Below are 17,009 nucleotides of genomic sequence, written 5' to 3' on the forward strand. Positions count from 1 at the left end.
AGTCAGTCAGGCTAATGCTATTCTGAAAGGAGACCATATGCATATGGTGGTATACAAAGAAAAAGTGGGGGGGATAATAATATTTTGGCAATCTGAAACAATTTTTTTGATAGAAAATTCATGTCCTATTTCACCAGTGTTTTCCAGCTATAGTAACCTGCCAAAATGTCTCACAGGAAATTCACTGGAGGGTGAGGCAGGGGGTGTGCTCAATGTAGACAGATGTAATGGAAATGTCATCTCAATCTGTCAAGTTTCTCTAGAGCTAGCGGCCAAGTCGAACATAGTGAATGCTTGGAAACACTGTCAGGATATTCGTGTTTATCTCGGGGATCCAAGTACGTTTTCATCACACCTGTGTATCACCGTGTTCTCAATTCTTGCCCATGCTCGAGACTTTTGCTTTTAATACAACAACCTGGAGTTCCTTCCTGAAAAAAGGAATCCTCCTGTGCTGTGAGCAGAAACAGGGTTCCAGATGAGGCCGCCAAGTTTGGGGGCCAGGAAGCCATGTCCATAGGGACACTCTTGGGAGCTATACACGATGCCCTCTTAACACTTCTGTCCATCTGTTCCCCCTCCCTGGAATGCATTTCTCTTCACTACCTGATAAAAACCCCTCAAAAATAGCCCCAAGTGTCAGCTTTCTGTGAGGCCTCCCCAGGACTCCTCTGAGCTGCACTGGCCTTCCCTGCAAATCCTCACCATGGACTCCCACAGTGGACAGCAACTGTCACCTGCCTTACAGTGTGAATTTATGGACAGCAGGGGTCCTCTTTCTATCTCTAGTGCCTAAAACAATGAATGCACAGAGGAGACATTTACGGAATGAAGAAAACTATCATAAGAGAGAGGGCCAGAGGATTGTGTCACAGGATAAATGACTGGAGATTATCATGTTTGCAAGCTGGGATACACCCAATTTTTGCCCACTACACATTCTCATATAAGACATTCTGGCTTTATCCATGCCCCACAGCCACTCCCACTTGAGGTTCTCTGTGGCTGACCTGGGCATAGTTACTTGCTTGGGAGAACTGTGGCTACTGGAGACATCCCTGCCTGCAGAACCCATTGGATACTATATTCAAATCAGTTTCACAACAGTGGAAATCAAAGCTCACTTTTTCAATTAGAGAGAAAAGGAAAGGGAACCAACGTGAGTCAGGCACTGTATTTGGTATGAAATACATCTCATTTTACCCTTCCAATTAGGTGGTAGATAAGTATTTTTTCTATTTATTCCATGTGTTCCTTGTTACTTTTCGTGCAATTGTTGGATTTTTTCGCTTCATCTTCTATTTTATCTTCACTACTGATTATTAGTTATGTAACTGCTTTATTTTTTATTTTTAAATTTTTTTAGTTGTTGCTGTAAGGAGTTTCATATGCATATTTGCCTATTTAGAGTCAGGGTGGATGTTCTAATTTTAATTTATAGATCAGGAAACTGGAATTCAGGGACATTAAGAAAATTTTGCATACCTGTGATAGCTTAGCAATGGCAGATCCTTCCCTCAGCTTTGTCTTCAAAGTCTGAATTTTCTATTCCATCATCACAAATTAAGAACTGATTTTATTTTAGTCATACCTTAATCTGACTTATCAGGAACTCAGAGCCAGTTTGATTTCTATATCAGAAACTCCCAAAGTGCACCCCAAGGGAAGTATCCAGTGAGATATCAGGATTTCATGGTAAAAAAAGGGTTTTCATGGTCAAATAAGTTTGAGAAATACTGGGAAAATATATTAAACAGCTCTCTTCACTATGACTTCTTAGAGCCTCTCACAAACTGAAAAGTGTTATGAAATATATTTAAGAATGGTGGCCTTGTCAAGTTTATTTGATGCCAGAATCATGACTTCCAGTGTATTCTCTCAACTAGTGCTTCTTCTAATATATATACTTTGGGAGATGATGCTCTTAGGTCAAGTTAATGTTTCCTTAAGAAGACTAAGTCTTGCCAAGTGACCAGAGCAATGGGGGTCCCACCCTCTGAAGGAGCCCAGTCCTCACCTGTCATGAAGCACTTGATGTCCTGAGAATTGCTGATGGGGTTGTTGTTTTTAAACATATAGAGATTAAAAGGCATGATGTTGCTGCTGCTGAGGTGCTTCCACAGCTCATGGTCTGGGCTAGTCCAGCGTCCAGCCAGCACGTCATAATCCCGTCGGCCCATGTGGACGAGCTTGGTGAGTGGATCATAAAGGCCTCCATGGTAGCCGATGATGATCTGGAAGTTGGGGTTGGTGTCCATGTAGATCTCCCCATAGGCCGTGTACAGGATCTGCTTGATCATCAAGCCTGTTCCACTGAAGACAGCAAGAGGGGTCCCAATGTTGTCACAAGCGATGTAAAACTCGTCACCACTGCTCAGCTCCATGGCAAAGAGGTGTCCTTGCAGGTCGTAGTAGAGGGATGTGATCTCAGAGCTGGAGTGGTTGTAGAGGTGGGTGACCTTGGTGGGGTTGGTCAAATCCGCATAGAAGAACTGTAGGTGGTGACTGTGGCTGCTCTTGCTGGACACCCGCCGGCCCAGGCCATCATAGCGGTACCTCACGCTCCAGCCACCAGCCCGGTTGTAGGCCTTGATGAGCAGGCCAGCTGAGTTGTACTCAAAGATGTCTCCACCCCGCTGCCTCAGGAAGCCGTCCTCATCCATCTTGTATTGCACATCACCCAGTCTGGTGATGCGGTCGCGGAGGTCATACCGTAGTGGGGTTAGTCGTGCACTGTTCCCAGGACTCAGCAAGTGCAGGTTCCCATTGAGGTCATAGCTGTAGCGCCAGAGTGGCTTGTCATTGATGGAGACTGTCTGCAGCTGGCCGTCGGCATCATACTCATAGGAGTAGCGGGTAGTGTTGGCGTAGGGTCCCACCTTCAGCTCCTTCTTCACCACTCGCCCCATGTTGTCATACTGGACTGTCATCCAGTACATGAGCGAGCGGAAAATCTCATACTGCACTTCCTTCATCCTGCCGTAGGCATCAAAATGCTTGGTGTGGGTCATGACCGCTGTGGTAATGATCTGGTTGATGTCATAGTAGATGACACCAAACTTCCCAAACTGCTCTGTCTTGCCTGACACATCGTCGTAGCGATAGAGATCAATGGGCAGCGGGGTCTCGTTGATCACAGCCTGCATGCTGGTCACTCGGAAACTGTTGTCATAGTTGTAATCAAAACGAGCGTTGACCATGCCCTCCTCAGTGAAGCGGAAGATCTGCCGGTCGATCAGGGGCCCGATCTGACGGTAGCGGATGGTGCAGGTGAAGCCCTCGTTCTGTAGGTTGATGGTTTTCAGCATGCCCGCTGTCTCATCATAGGTGAAGCTCACCTTGGTGGTGTCGTACAGTGTCTCAGCCAGCTTCGACAGCTTGCCGTACTTGTATATCACTCTGCGGCCGGTGCCCAGGTAGTAGGTGTGGAGCAGGTGTCCATCCTCTGTGAAGTCCTGTATGACAGAGGCGTTGCCTTCAGGGGGCTGGTAGATGTTCCTGTAGTAGCCCACTGAGCGAATGGTCTCTAGTGTCTGCCGGGCCACATTGGGCATTGTCACAGAAGAGAGGCGGTCATTCTTGTCGAACTCGAAGATGTACTGCCTCTGACTGTGCAGGAGCAGCACCATGGACTGGAGGGAGAAGAAAACGAAGAGATGAGGGGAGGAGAAGGAGGAGGAAGGCTACATCTGGGTACCCAAGGCTCAGGAAAGTGGTCCTGGGCGATGCCCAACCAGAGCCTTCCAACCCGTGCGCCGCAGGATGCTGCCAACAGGTTATTATGGATGTACTGTAGTGGGGTATTCCCTGGCCATTGGCCCTGGCAGGGCTGGGCCCCAGAACACTCAGGCCATTTGCTCTCCTTTGCGAGCAGGTCCTTGGAGTGGCACAGGCCTGATCACTTCTGTGTGTGGTGGGTTGTGAGGAAGGTTGGGGTGCACTGGCCTAAAGAAATTCAACAGCCCCCCTACAGGCTTCCTTGCAGCAGACTTCTCAAATTAACCTTCCTACTCAAGCAAAGTGTTCTCTAAAAGACAGTCCCATGGTGTCATCTGCTGGCTGAGCAGCTTCTGTGGACCCCCTGTGCCTACAGCATCAAGACCATGTCTGAGAAGGTACAGGAGGCTTTGCTCAATTGCTCTTATGGTACCAGGTCAGAGGCAGGCTGTGATAGGGAGAACCTGGCCTCTAGCAGTAGGTCTAATGTGTGGCTCTTGGGTATTTCTCCCCTTCCCCTGGGTTTGGCTTTTCAGTTTGTTGGATGACCTTCAAGTTCTCTCCTTCGGTCTTAACACAGAACATTGCTTTCAAGAGAGGCTCACCCAGCACAGGCAGGGAACACATACCACAGAGGAAACAGAGTCTGGTCCTGGACAGGTGACCAAGAGCAGGAAACAAAGTGGGGATCTGAGTACCAGAATTGGAGCATGAAGTTCAGAATCTTTTTTTTTTTTTCCAGGAAAAAGTCAGCAGATAACAGGCCTAGACACATCTAGTCATTAAAGCAATGGTTTTCTCTTATTTGGGACCAACTTTTGATTTTAGGTCATCTCTGATTTCTAGTCCCTGGGATGAAATGAATCCTCCTGCCTAAGTTTCAATCTCCAGGCTTCTGCCTGGTTCTCCATGATGGAATTGCACAAAGTGCTGGACCTCAGAGCAGAGCCCGGCCCTATATCAGAAACATGAGTTCTGTTCTATAAATCCAGTTAGTGTTTGGTCCTGTTCCTACCTCCACTCTCTCAGGCAAGACCTTCATGTTTCCTTCCCTAGGACCCCCACCTGCCACATCATCACCATGATCCATCCAGATGCCTCTTGGGCCCCTGACCCTTGCTGGTTGATTTTCCTGAACATTTCTTTTTGAAAAATGATTATCTCCCATTTGGAAGACTGCCTGGGTCACACTTATTCCACTGAAGTCAGCAAGCGAGGTCCAACCATGGGTTAAACCATAATGATTGACCTTTCATATGGCAAGGACAGTGGTGGAGGGAGACAGACACTTGCCTTCTCTAAGTATGTGTAGCTCCATGTCTTCCCATCAGCAAAGATCCTGGATGTGATCCGACCCGCCTGGTCATATTCCATTCGCTCAGACATGATGCCTCTCTGGATGCCGGCAATGTGGCCCCCAGGGGAGTATGTTACATTGACGCCATTCAGCCTGCTGCTGGGTGACCAGAGGCTGGGCCTCCCTGCCTGGTCATACAGGATCCGAAGGGTGAACTTGCGGTGGTCATCATAGATCTTCTCTGTGCGTGTTACACGGTCGAAGTCCAGAGATAGGAGGTTCCGGTTGTGAACCTGGGGAAGGGGTAATAAAGAAAATTAGCCTGGACACTGAATTTTGTGTGATGACAATGTAACTCTCACCTATGCTGAGAAGCTCCTGAGTAGAGGAGGCAGCACAGGTTGTGAGTGTCAACACCCATGGGTTTGATTCCTGGCTCCGTCGCTTGTCGGCTCTGCGATGTTTCATCTGAAAGATGGGAATGATAATGCTAACTGCACAGGGCATTATGGGAGGACAGACAAGACAGATGTTGAGCACGTGGCAGCTGTGACTGAAGAGGATCCGCATGATTTTCTAATGTGATTTTTCAATGAGGCCATATTTAAAAAAAAAAAAAAAACAGGCAGATTTCTCTTGGCTCCCTCCTTAAAACAGAGCCACCAAGTAGGCCTAGCAAAGAAAATACCTGAGACATCAATTCTGTGCTGGACACTGTGCTATGTTTGACACTGATGAAAACAAAGCCCCAAGAAGTGAAGGCATTTGCTGCAGATCTCATGGCTGGGGAACAATTGAGTCTGCACTTGACTCACCACTGTGACATTTTGATAGACACTCAGTGGTTCTCTGGGCAAAGCCGGGCCTTCTTAGGATTCTGGACTTCCCACGCCTCTGGGAACTTTCCTGCCCTTGCCCACAGTCAGAGCTTGTGATCACCTCCATCAGCTCCCAAGACATCATTTCCTCCCCTACCCTCCTCTTCCTCCTTCTAGAGGCCTAGGAGGCAGTGGGTGTTTGGGCCTAGGGTGGCTTCTCTGGCTTGGGCTGGTTGGGGTCCAGTCCCAGCTTCCGAATGCTTTGCTCCTGAATCCAGAATTAGGAGCCCCTTGTACAGTCTCCACTTGAGCTGCTGGGTCAGTATGCAATTTAATTTCTTTGCAGAGTCAGAAATACGCAGTTCCCTCAAAGGTAGAAGATCAGGGTTTTCGTAGTTTAGTAAAGAAATATACTTTGGGGATCTATTTCTGTACTTGGATCTGGCCCTTAGGCACTGACTGCCCCTGAAACCCTGCCAGGTACTAAAATGCTGGCTCCCTCTAATGGCCACCTGGCCTCATGGGACATTTGGGCACATATTCTGTCTTCTCCACTAGTTACCGGTTAAGTTCAACAGGTAGGAAGACTAAAGAGGAAAGCAGATAATTAGGTCACATGATGCACAATGGCACATGTGGCCTGAGGAAATGAAATCTCTCTGGGGTCCTCGGTAGTTTAAACAAAAGTGTGTGTGGGGGGGAGTGAGGGGATTGGGTACACTCAGGTCTAGGAATTAAGGCCAGAATCCAACCTCAACTTTGTGACAGGCTTTTCTGTGTCTTCCTCTCTCTGTGTCCTGGTTTCTTCCTCTGTGTAACCACAGAGTTGTTGTGAGGATCCGAGAAACTTAAGTAAATTACATAGTGGAATGCTAGACACAGAGATGGTACAGGATAAATGATTGAGATCATTTCCATTAAATGACAGCAAATGTTCATGGTCAATCTCAGAGAAAGAAGAGATGTGTATGTCTCCCTCTCTCCCCACTCAAGTTCTAAGGCCTTGAAAATAAGGATTTATAATGACGATACTGCGACAATTTTAGCGGTGAATGGCCTGGTTATAATAAGGTTGCCTTCCCTGGGGTAATCGAACACAATTGCAGAAGCAAAAACAGTGTGGCAGACAATTCCTGTGAAAAATCAAAGGCACTGGAGGCTGACGCTTGTTCCTTGCAGAGACGGCCCACAGAGACAGGGCTGCACTACCCACAAGACAGGGGCCTTGTTAAGGCACCTTTTGGAAGGTCCTCCTAGGGCTGCCCCCAGGGTGGTGCCACCCACACAGCTGCCCCGACACCCCCTTGGACCCCAGTGAAGGGGAGTTGTACCTCTGTGGCAAAAATTAATAAAATTGAATTAAGCAGCTCACTGGGGAGCACCTAATGCTTCCTGTGCTCAGCAGTGGCGGCAATGAGATTATTTTACATCTTTCTTTATTAAAAAAGTTCCCAGTCATATAAAAAATGAGCTCCATTATGGGGAGGCACACCCGGCTAACATTCTAATTCCACATGCTTCCACTGTGGGTGGCCATTTATTTGGGGAGGAAGCCGAGATGTGGCCACCCGACTGGAGCACCATCCATCTCAGGCTGGGAGAGAGACCAATTAAAGCCTGGGGAAACTTTTGGTCCAGTTCACACGGTGGAGAGAAAATCCTAATAGTACTAATTACTGCCCTTTATAGAGCACCTGGGATCTATGGCACTGGGCTAGGTGCTTTCAATATGTCGTCTTGTTTCTCAGAGGAACCTGAGGCTCAGAGGATTTGCTGAGGCTACACACGTGGCCCAGCAGGAATCCAACCCGGGTTTAACTTCCCATTTTGCACACTGCCTCAGATGTGCAGGAAGGGCTGCTTGAGAATTCTGGTGGGGTCTCAGTGAGGGCCACAGATGGTGGCATGCCACTGAGAACAAAAGCTGTGAGGCCTTCCTGAGAGAACTAGCAGGAGGCTGTTTCCCACATCAGATGGTTACTAGAGTGTTGGGCTGAGTTGGTGGGAACAAAGGAAGCCTGGTTTTCTGCATTCTAGTTTTTGATATTGGATGTCATTTAACATTTTGGTATCTGTTATGGGCCTACTTTGTCATCTTTACCATGGCCTAGTTATGTGACTGGAAAAATCACTGGCCCTCTCTGGACCTTGGTTGCCCCACATGTAAAAAAGGAACTTAGGTGGTGAGCTATCTTTGAGGAAAGGGAGGGAATGAAGGGATCCCAAGCTGTGCAACTATAAGGATGCTTCTCTGGTCTTGGGGATGTTGGGAAGATCTGGCTCCACTCTGTGGTTCACTTCAGCCAGTGAACATCTACTGAGCACCTGTGGTCTGCAAAGTGCTGGGTGGAAAGCCAGGCCTAGGTCACCAGCTCTGACTCTGCCTGTTCTTTCCTTTGTGAATCTGGAGGGAAATACTGCTGGGCAGTGACCCCCCAGGCCACAGCCACACTCTACTCATGGGAGGTGAGCAGACAGGCGCTGAATCAGGCATCCACACCTGCAAGGTGCTCTGATATGCCATAGCACAAAGCCAGTTCCCTGCAGTGACAGTTATAGTGAGGTCATTTAGGTCATTTAGGAACAGTCACTCTTTCTGGAAGGAGACTGTGGCTTAGGTTCCAAAGAGATACAAAGAATTCTGGGAACATTAGTAACAGTACTGACAATTACAATAATAGCACTGAACAGAAGAGCAGCTATCCTTGACCACCTCGTCTAAATCAGACACTTCACACGTTACCTCTAATCCTTGTAGCAACTCGTAAAATTGGTTTTATCTTCCTCCTTTTATGGAGAAGGAAATTGAAGCTCTAAGACGACTGACAAACTCAACTTCACTTGGAACAATAAGCTGGAAATTCACCTCCTATCTAACTCCAAAGCCATAGATCCTTACATAAGTTAAAGCTGAAACGACCACACAGGAGCCTCTCATTACACGTGGTACCTACTTTAGAACCTCCCTCTGCAGGTGAGGAATCTAAGGTCTCAGAGAGAGTTTTGAGAACAGACCCGATTCTTAGGGTCTCCTCATCCTCTCCCAGCATGCACTCTTGTGCAGTAGCCTCCAAGGTCTTGCTCACCCGCAGCCGGCGCCCGAAGACGGTGACCTGGCCTCGAGCCTGCTCCTTGCGCTGCCGCCACTCCACCAGGTTGAGGCCATTGTCGATGGGCAGTGTGACATTCCTTTTGCCCACTGTGGGGTTGACGGTACCAGCGAGCAGATGGGGCTCAGTCTGCAGTGCCACCTCCATGCCGTTGGCCAGCAGCAGTCGCAGAGAGCCATCGGCCCCGATGTAGTAGCTGTTCCGGACTTGGTCTGAAGGAGAGGAGAACACGGGTGCTCAGGGGGGCTGGGGATGGAGAGGGAGGTGAGCATTCCCCCAGCCATAGGAGTAAAATGTGATAACTGAAGAAAACTGGGAAAATACATGGACAAGAATATCCGTAATCTCGGTACTCAAATAAGAGCATTAGAAATATTTTGCATATTTGTAGATTTCAGAATATTTCCCAATACACTTAAAGTTTTAAATAATTGTGGAGTTTTGGACTCATCACTGCATTATATCATACCCATGAATATTTTTATAAACATTTTTCTTAATGACTATAAAGTATTCCATTATATGGAAGTACTATATCTAACCATGCCCCAAATAGGTATTCAGTGTGTTTCCAGTTTTTCACAATTACTGGACAGTGTAAATAAATATATTTCAAATATTATGACACTGCAAATAAATATATTTCAAATATTATGCTAAACGAAAGAAGATACAGAAGGCCACATGTTGTACGAGACCACATATTTTTTCACTTACTTGCTTATTGGTACTAGGGATTGAACCCAGGAGTGCTCTACCACTGAGATACAACCCCGGCCCTTTCTATTTTTTATTTTGAGATAAAGTCTTGCTAAGTTGATGAAGCTGGCCTTCAATTTGGGATCCTCTTGTCTCAGCCTCCTGAGTCACTGGGATTATAGGTATGTGCCACATTGTACCCAAATGTATGAATTCATGTATAGGAAATGTCTAGAGTAGTTGAATCCAGAGAGACAGAAAGTAAGTTGATTAATGGTTGCCAGGACATAAGAGATTGCTAATAGGTATGAGATTTCTTTTTTGAGGTGTTAAAAATATTCCAGAATTAGATAATGGTGATGGCAGTACAACTTTGTAAATATGATAAAAGCCATTGAATTGCACATTTCAGAAGAGTGAACTTTGGGGCTGGGGCATAGCTTAGTGGTAGAACACCTGCCTAGAATGCTCAAGGCCATCTGTTTGATCCCTGTACCCCATAAAGATAAATAAATAAAAGATTGAAGGCTTCAGCATATTTATAAAAAAGGGTAAATTTGAGGTATGTCATTATATTTCAATTAAAATGTTTTTCTTTGGATAAATCAGAATCCAAAATTTCTATTTTGGATTAATCAAAATAGGTTCCTAAAGGTAGGATTACTAGAACATTTTTAAGTCTTTTGATATGCCCTAGGATAAGAGTGTTCTTTATAACAACGTAAAAAATAATACTTAAATCACTGACAGAATGCTGCATACACACACATTTTAAATTGTTATGACAATGGTTTTAAAATAGCTCTGATTAGAAAATTTAAATCTAATTAAAACATTTTAATTTGGCTTCTTAGCTAAAGAAAATTCTGGAGAAAAAGGTAAACTTTGTCTTTAAAATGTACCTTGAGATCTGCTCTGAAAATGGAAACAGTATCTCTGGGCTTGTGTGGGAATTTCACTCCTTTGGCAGGTGGTACTATGTAAATGTTGACTATTTCTAGTTTACTGTGTGTGGCACTGAGGTGGTCACCATCACATGCATTCTGCCCCCCCCCCCATTTCACACAGCTGTAATAGTGAACTTTCTAGTGCTGTTCAATAGCTCTTCCTTAAAAACAATAAAAATAAAAGCAAAAACAAAAAATAATAAAAGCTCTCTTTCTTATCTTTAGTGGCCAAGAGAATGGGTTAAGGAGCCTATTTATCCAAGTCCAAATATTCTTTCAGGTGTGTGACCTAGGACAGGCTGCTTAACTACTCATTGACTTCATTTGGATAATGAAGATATTAAGAAGACCTGCCTAATCAGCTTATTATCAGGATTAAAAAAAGACTATGAATATAAAATGCTAAAAATAATACTTTTATAGTTGATAAGTGCTCCAAAAATGTTAGGTATCTTTATTGCTCTACTTTTATAATCAGCAAATATTTGCTTGATTAGGTATGATGCAGGTTATGTCAAGTCCCAAGGGTATAGTTTTCATGGGAAACCCTCACCAAATCTTCTCTGCTAGAATGGCATCAAATTGGTCCCCCTCTCTTAAACTCCCTCCCTGTTTTATCTTTCTACACTTTTTCCCTTGCACATATGAATTCTAAAATCTGCCCCAAAGTTGCTATGCATCATTCACTGGCAATCTGTATTTTACTCCCTCTGAAGAGTGAAAAAAACCTGTCAATTTATCTTTTTAAAGCTGCTTCTTTCTGCATCCACATATGTCCATTACCAGGGAATTTGGATGGACCAAGCATCTGCAGAGGCCCATGTCACATGACCTCACTTAATGCAGGCTGTGACTTCCCAAGGCCACTGCTCATTAGTAGCTGCTTCTTATTACTTCCCATGGCTCAGACAGGATGAAACTGAAAGGGCTTTTCACAAGGACTCTACTGAGGCGAATGTGAAGCTGAGCATCTGAGCCTGGTGTGCAAGAAGGAAAGGGAACTTGGCAGAGGTACAAAAGGGGGAAACAGGTACTGTATTTTCCTGGATCCCAGGATGCACTTTTCCTTTTCACATCTCAATGTTCTGAAATTGGAATGTGTCTTACAGTCCAGCTATGTATTTTAAGCAGTGTGTCCTTTTTATCCTTTGCCTGAAAAACTACTATTAAAACGATGGTACATTTTAAAATTGAGGGATATGGCACTTTTGAATTTTTAAAAGTTGCCTAAATATAAAAAGGCTGATTTAATCTTTGGGGAAGAAAATGCTCAAAGTAGATGTAGCAAGATGCAGTGGATGGACGATACAATTCTTGGCCACTGGGAAGAAAACAGACCTGAAGGACCATGTCTGGAGTACTCATTGGCCCTGCCACTCTGGGTCAGGCATGACCCTGGCTGGTTGGGAGCTGGTACCTTCTGCTGGCAGTAACCCTGCCAGGGGATAAATTCTCGAGGTGTCTCAACCTACTATTAAAGGTGGGGAAGAAATGCCAGGGCTTGCTTTCTCTCTCTGAGTCCCACTATTTTTCCTCTATCTTTTTGAAAAGTGAAGGACTACCTTTGCGAATAAAAGCTGTTATACAAATATTCATTTATTCTTTTATGGTAACTCAAGCTACTTGCTAATTAATTAATTACTCAATTAATCCAACAAGTACTTATTGAGCCAATACTCTGTGCCTAGCCCATGCTAGTTACTTTACAAATATCGTCTAAAGAGATCATCTGAGCAGCCAATGAGGCAGGTATTATAATGCAGCTCCATTTTCCACACCCAGAAACTGAGGCTCAGAGAAGATTGACTCCTCCCAGTTCACGTGGTGGGATTTGGCACAGTGGGCACAGGGGCCCCAGGTTCCCCCCAACCCCTGTCCTGCCTCACATCACTCAACACAGCTTCGACTTGCTTTCTTTTCCTGGAGAATAAAACTGAGGAATATGGTGGGTGATATAGTGGCAGAGTCAGAACTAGAACTTGGCCTGATTTTCAGCCCAAAGCTCCTTCTACTGCTTTGTGGCAAAGCCTTTGGGGGTAAGAAAGAGCTATCAGAGGGTGGGAAAGAGTCAGACAGGGTTCTTCAGGGATTACTATTTTTTTCCTTTCATGCTTACAAAATCCAATAAAGCTTCAAGCCCACCCTGGGCCACCACATTCCATGAGAACAGTTGAGGCAAGACAACTAACAGCAGAGTCCCACCATGAGATTTGCCTGAAACTAAAGATCAATCTGTCTCAGGGAGGACCTGACAGATGCAGAGAAGAAGCCTCTTTTCTATGGAATCCTAGCAGAGGTACAAACCTCACATGGGCTTCAGGAAGGACTTCTCCATGACTAAATCCCCTTCATAATTAGATGTAATTATTCTTGTCCTTTGTCCTAGCCTGCATCAGAGTGAGTGTAAGTCTTTTAATCTGAAAACCATTAAGATAGCAGAATGGTGAGGTCACCTGGATTAGCAGCTAATAGAGTCTCTCCCCCTTGTTCTGATGATAATGGGATGGGACAATGAAATATTACTCTAAAGCTTCTGGGAGAGAATTTACAGGACTCCGGCTTGTGTGTTTTGCAAATGAGGTGGCAATAGGGAGAGAAACAAATCATAATTCTTTCCTGTTCTTGGGCGGCTCCTGAAGCAGCATTTCTAGCCTCATTCTTCTGACGAAGGGATCTTCTCTCAAAGGCCCCCTGTGTCCCAAAGGCTCCCGGACTTGCTTGGCTTACCTTGCAGCAGTGTGTAAAAGGCACCTGAGGCAGACAGGTTGGTGGTTATGGTGACATCATCCTTGCTGGAGGTCTCTACCTGGACATGCACCGAGCTGTCTGTGTCACTTCGAAAACTGCTCACCTGGCCCGTAGGGAAGGTCACATTTGTCAGGCGGCCAAAGCTGTCATACCTGGAAACCAAGGGGTAGCACTGAGTAACAAAAATATGACGGTGCTATAGCTGGAATGTTCTACCTCATGCCTTGGTTTTGTGTATTCTGCTTTCCTTTTCAGTCAGATACAGTCCTCTGTTTCCCTCCTCTCCTTGCTCAAGTCTTGGTCACCTGTTGACATCTAACTGGAGGAAGATGATTTACCATTCTGAGTTTTCCTTTCCCAATTCACATAGTAGAGAGGATACCCCAGCCCTGCCTACCACCCAGGAGTACTGTGAGGTGCATATAAAAGTGACCTGCTTTTCCTAGGATGCTTCTCTTGTGCTGGGATGCTGATGTACAAGGCATTTCCCTCTTGGGATTGTGAGTTGTCAAGGTCAGGAGAGGTTTATGGAGTTTGATTACTAGGCTGGGAATCTGGTGTCACACCACTTGGATTCTGCCACCTGTCAGCACTGTGACCCAGGAGGACCTACTCCCAGTTCATCCCTGCTTCAGCAGAATTGAGTCAGGCATAGGGAAGACAGGCGGGGGATGCTGGCTGAGCAACTCAAGTAATGCAGGATTGAACATGCACGGCCTCATTCCTGCTCTGTAGGAGAAGACAGGCCATGACTTATTCACACTCTACCTGCTGCATGACATGACACAAACTGGATACATGGTAGACACCTGATAAACATCTGCTGAAGGCACACATGGAAGAAGCTGCTCTTGATAAAAGATACTTTTTGCCCTCTCCCTAGGTATCTCCCCAGAGTTTTATTCTCCAAGACAGAAAGAGGTTTTGTATCAAGGTAGACAACTGTAATTATTATTGAAGGTATCCTGTAATGCATAATTAAATTGAGCCTGAAGAAGATACAGCGAAAAGGCCCCATTCCTTCAAGATCTGGTTTTCATTTTATATGAGACAGCCCAAAACCCGTAATTTCCACTCCTTGCATTTTCCATTAGAAGGACTGAATGTCTTAATTAAATGAACATCAAATAGAACAACCAATTTATAAAACTTTCTCTCCTATTCATTCATTTCACTACCTTTCAAAGTTTGAGAAATGCCACTGGATCTCTCTGCTGCTTGATCAATACCTATGATTATCTCATCAGAGCAATTTCTTCTGACTCTGCATGGGAAGAATTGGAGCTGCCCATTCTACAGACCCTGAACACCTTTGCCCCGAGTGTTGCTCCTGCAGAACCCTTTCTGCTCTGCTGCAAAGCTGCTCAAACAGGTGCAGGGGCCTGGAAGGGGGAGTTCTGTGTACTCCAGACTCTGAGTGGTTGCCTTAAGTCCTAGTCCTATGATTGGGTGACATCTGGACAATGGCTTGTTTATGACCATCATGGCTTTAATTATGGGAACCCAAAAAGCATTGACAAGTTTTCTTTCTCTCCATGAGAAATGGAAGGAATGGCTGGTATGAAGTCTTTGGAGCCAGACAGTCTAGGTCTTGAATCCTGGCTCCACACTTGCTAGCAATGTGACCCTGGAGGATGAGTGTGCAGTTCTGTTTCCCACCTGCCTCAAACCTCCACCACAAATTACCACATTTTGGGCAGGTTACATAATGCAGCATAACCTCAGTGAGCCTTTTGTTTTTTCTTCTATATATGAGGATAATAACATCTAGCTCATAGAGATGCAGAGAAGACCAAAAGAGGTAACATATTTAAAATGTATGTAAATTTCTTACCAGGGCCTTCAGGACCCCAGGGGACTGTCCTCATTGGAATGTCAACTCCCTGAAGCAGGCACTTCAATTGGTTACTATTGTATCCAGAACTTTGAGTGCTAGACACAGGTTTAACAATGTGAATGACTTGACTCCTTACAGCCTCTCCTTTTGACTTCCCCGTGACCTTTATTCTTCTGTACCTCTGTGATTCACTGCCCCTGATGCTGTTCCCCAAATATGCCAAGCTCAATCCATGCTATAGGTACTTACACTGACTGTCCCTTTGCAGGGAATGCTCTTCCACACAGGTGTGGCCAGTTCCACCATTCAAGTTTTAGTTCAAATGGGGCCTTCCCTGACTACCATTTCTGAAATAGACAGGTCCCCCATCTCTATCATGTTATCTTACTATATTGTCCTCATTGTACTTATTATCTTGTTTAGTTACTTGTTATCTGTCTCCTCCATGGGGATAGGGACCTTGTCTATATTCTCAGTGCCTAGACAATTACCCAGCATATAGAAGGTACTCAGTAATATTTATTGAGTGAATAAATACATAGGAAGATGGTAGGTACTATTGTTGATTATTCAAGACATGGATTGAAAGCAACTAAGAGTTTACTACTCTCTCCATTTCCTGTGTGAGGAAGCGAAAGTTCACAAAGATTCAGAGTATCTTTTAGGTACCAAGCATCAGGCTTGTAATCATCTCGAGGTAGGGATTATTATTGTCATTTCACAAATGGTGATGATTAGACTCAGAGAAGATAAGTAACTTGCTTAAAAGGATACAGCTAGTGAAAGAATATAGATTCAAAGTCAGGTCTATTTGACCTTCAAGAGTGTGTTCTTTCATCAAGCTTTCCATAAAAATGATGCTGTTTCAAATCAAAACCTTTGTATTCATCACTGTGTTAAGGAAAAAATTCTGTTTGGAAGTCCCAAGTGGGTCAAGAAGACTGACAGTTTTCCCTTCAAGATGCTTTGCTTGGCTACCACTGCAGTTGACTTTTGCAGCGATGCCAGGCCCCCTCTTGGAGGGAGGATAGAGATGGCCTAATGATTGGCTTTCCATTATTTCATTCCACTGACTTTTCTTCACTCCATTTTCCCAAAGCATCTCTAGAGCACAGTGAAAGAAAACACATAAAAGATTCATCGAGTTGCTGTGAACTTGGCTCTCAGAAGAGGACTGCTAAAGGGTATCTTCACACACTGTAAGGCCTTCTTCTTCACACTTGATACTTCATCCCGAGCCACTTACTATGTGCAGCTAGCGAGGAAAATGCCAAATTTCCTCTCTGATACTAAACTGTTGATGATTTTAACTTTTTGTTCAGAAAAAAAGATCTGAGTATTACGACTTTCATCTGTGACTGTTCCAAACACCAGCATCAACACCAACAAGGGGAATGGACACTGTGTCATCTGTGAATAATTAGAGTTCACGGTCCATGCACTCCTATAGTTCCCTTGGCCTCGGTCACTGTAATGAATGGCATCACAACATCATTGTCCACTCTAAAATCAGGTCAGAGCCAGGGCACTTACTGGCTTCTGCAGTAAAAACTTGTACTCAACTATTTCCTATAAAATGTAGTCCCAACAATGAATTCTAGCCTTCAGGATTCCCAAGATGTAGTCTGCCCTCCCAGTGTAGGTCTGTCTCTCACTGATGTAGCACTGAGGCTCAACATGTGCTGGAAAGTATGTTGGGTTCAGGTTTACCTGGGATCCAGGATTGGCTCTTATCCTTATGTCTAACATGTTGCAGAGCCACTCAGTCTCTATGTTGGTTATTCTGCATGCCCTCCCCCATCCATTCTCTGCCCTTCTCTGTGCCCAGAGAGGCTG

The 17,009-nt window shown here is 45.0% G+C and overlaps 1 protein-coding gene across 17 annotated transcripts in view; it reads right to left on the reverse strand.

The window, feature by feature from the left end:
* Positions 1–17,009, reverse strand: part of Tenm4 (teneurin transmembrane protein 4) — a 2,824,428-nt gene that overhangs the window by 11,977 nt on the left and 2,795,442 nt on the right. For all 17 annotated transcript variants that reach the window (XM_078046757.1, XM_078046770.1, XM_078046771.1 and 14 more), the window contains 4 exons: positions 13,316–13,488; positions 8,919–9,154; positions 5,011–5,307; positions 2,018–3,632 (listed from right to left, as the gene is read on the reverse strand). In XM_078046757.1, coding sequence (XP_077902883.1) covers positions 2,018–3,632; positions 5,011–5,307; positions 8,919–9,154; positions 13,316–13,488 — 2,321 coding nt within the window. The remainder of the gene's footprint in view (positions 1–2,017; positions 3,633–5,010; positions 5,308–8,918; positions 9,155–13,315; positions 13,489–17,009) is intronic.

Source organism: Ictidomys tridecemlineatus, chromosome 4 (assembly GCF_052094955.1).
Source record: "Ictidomys tridecemlineatus isolate mIctTri1 chromosome 4, mIctTri1.hap1, whole genome shotgun sequence".
NCBI lineage: Eukaryota > Metazoa > Chordata > Mammalia > Rodentia > Sciuridae > Ictidomys > Ictidomys tridecemlineatus.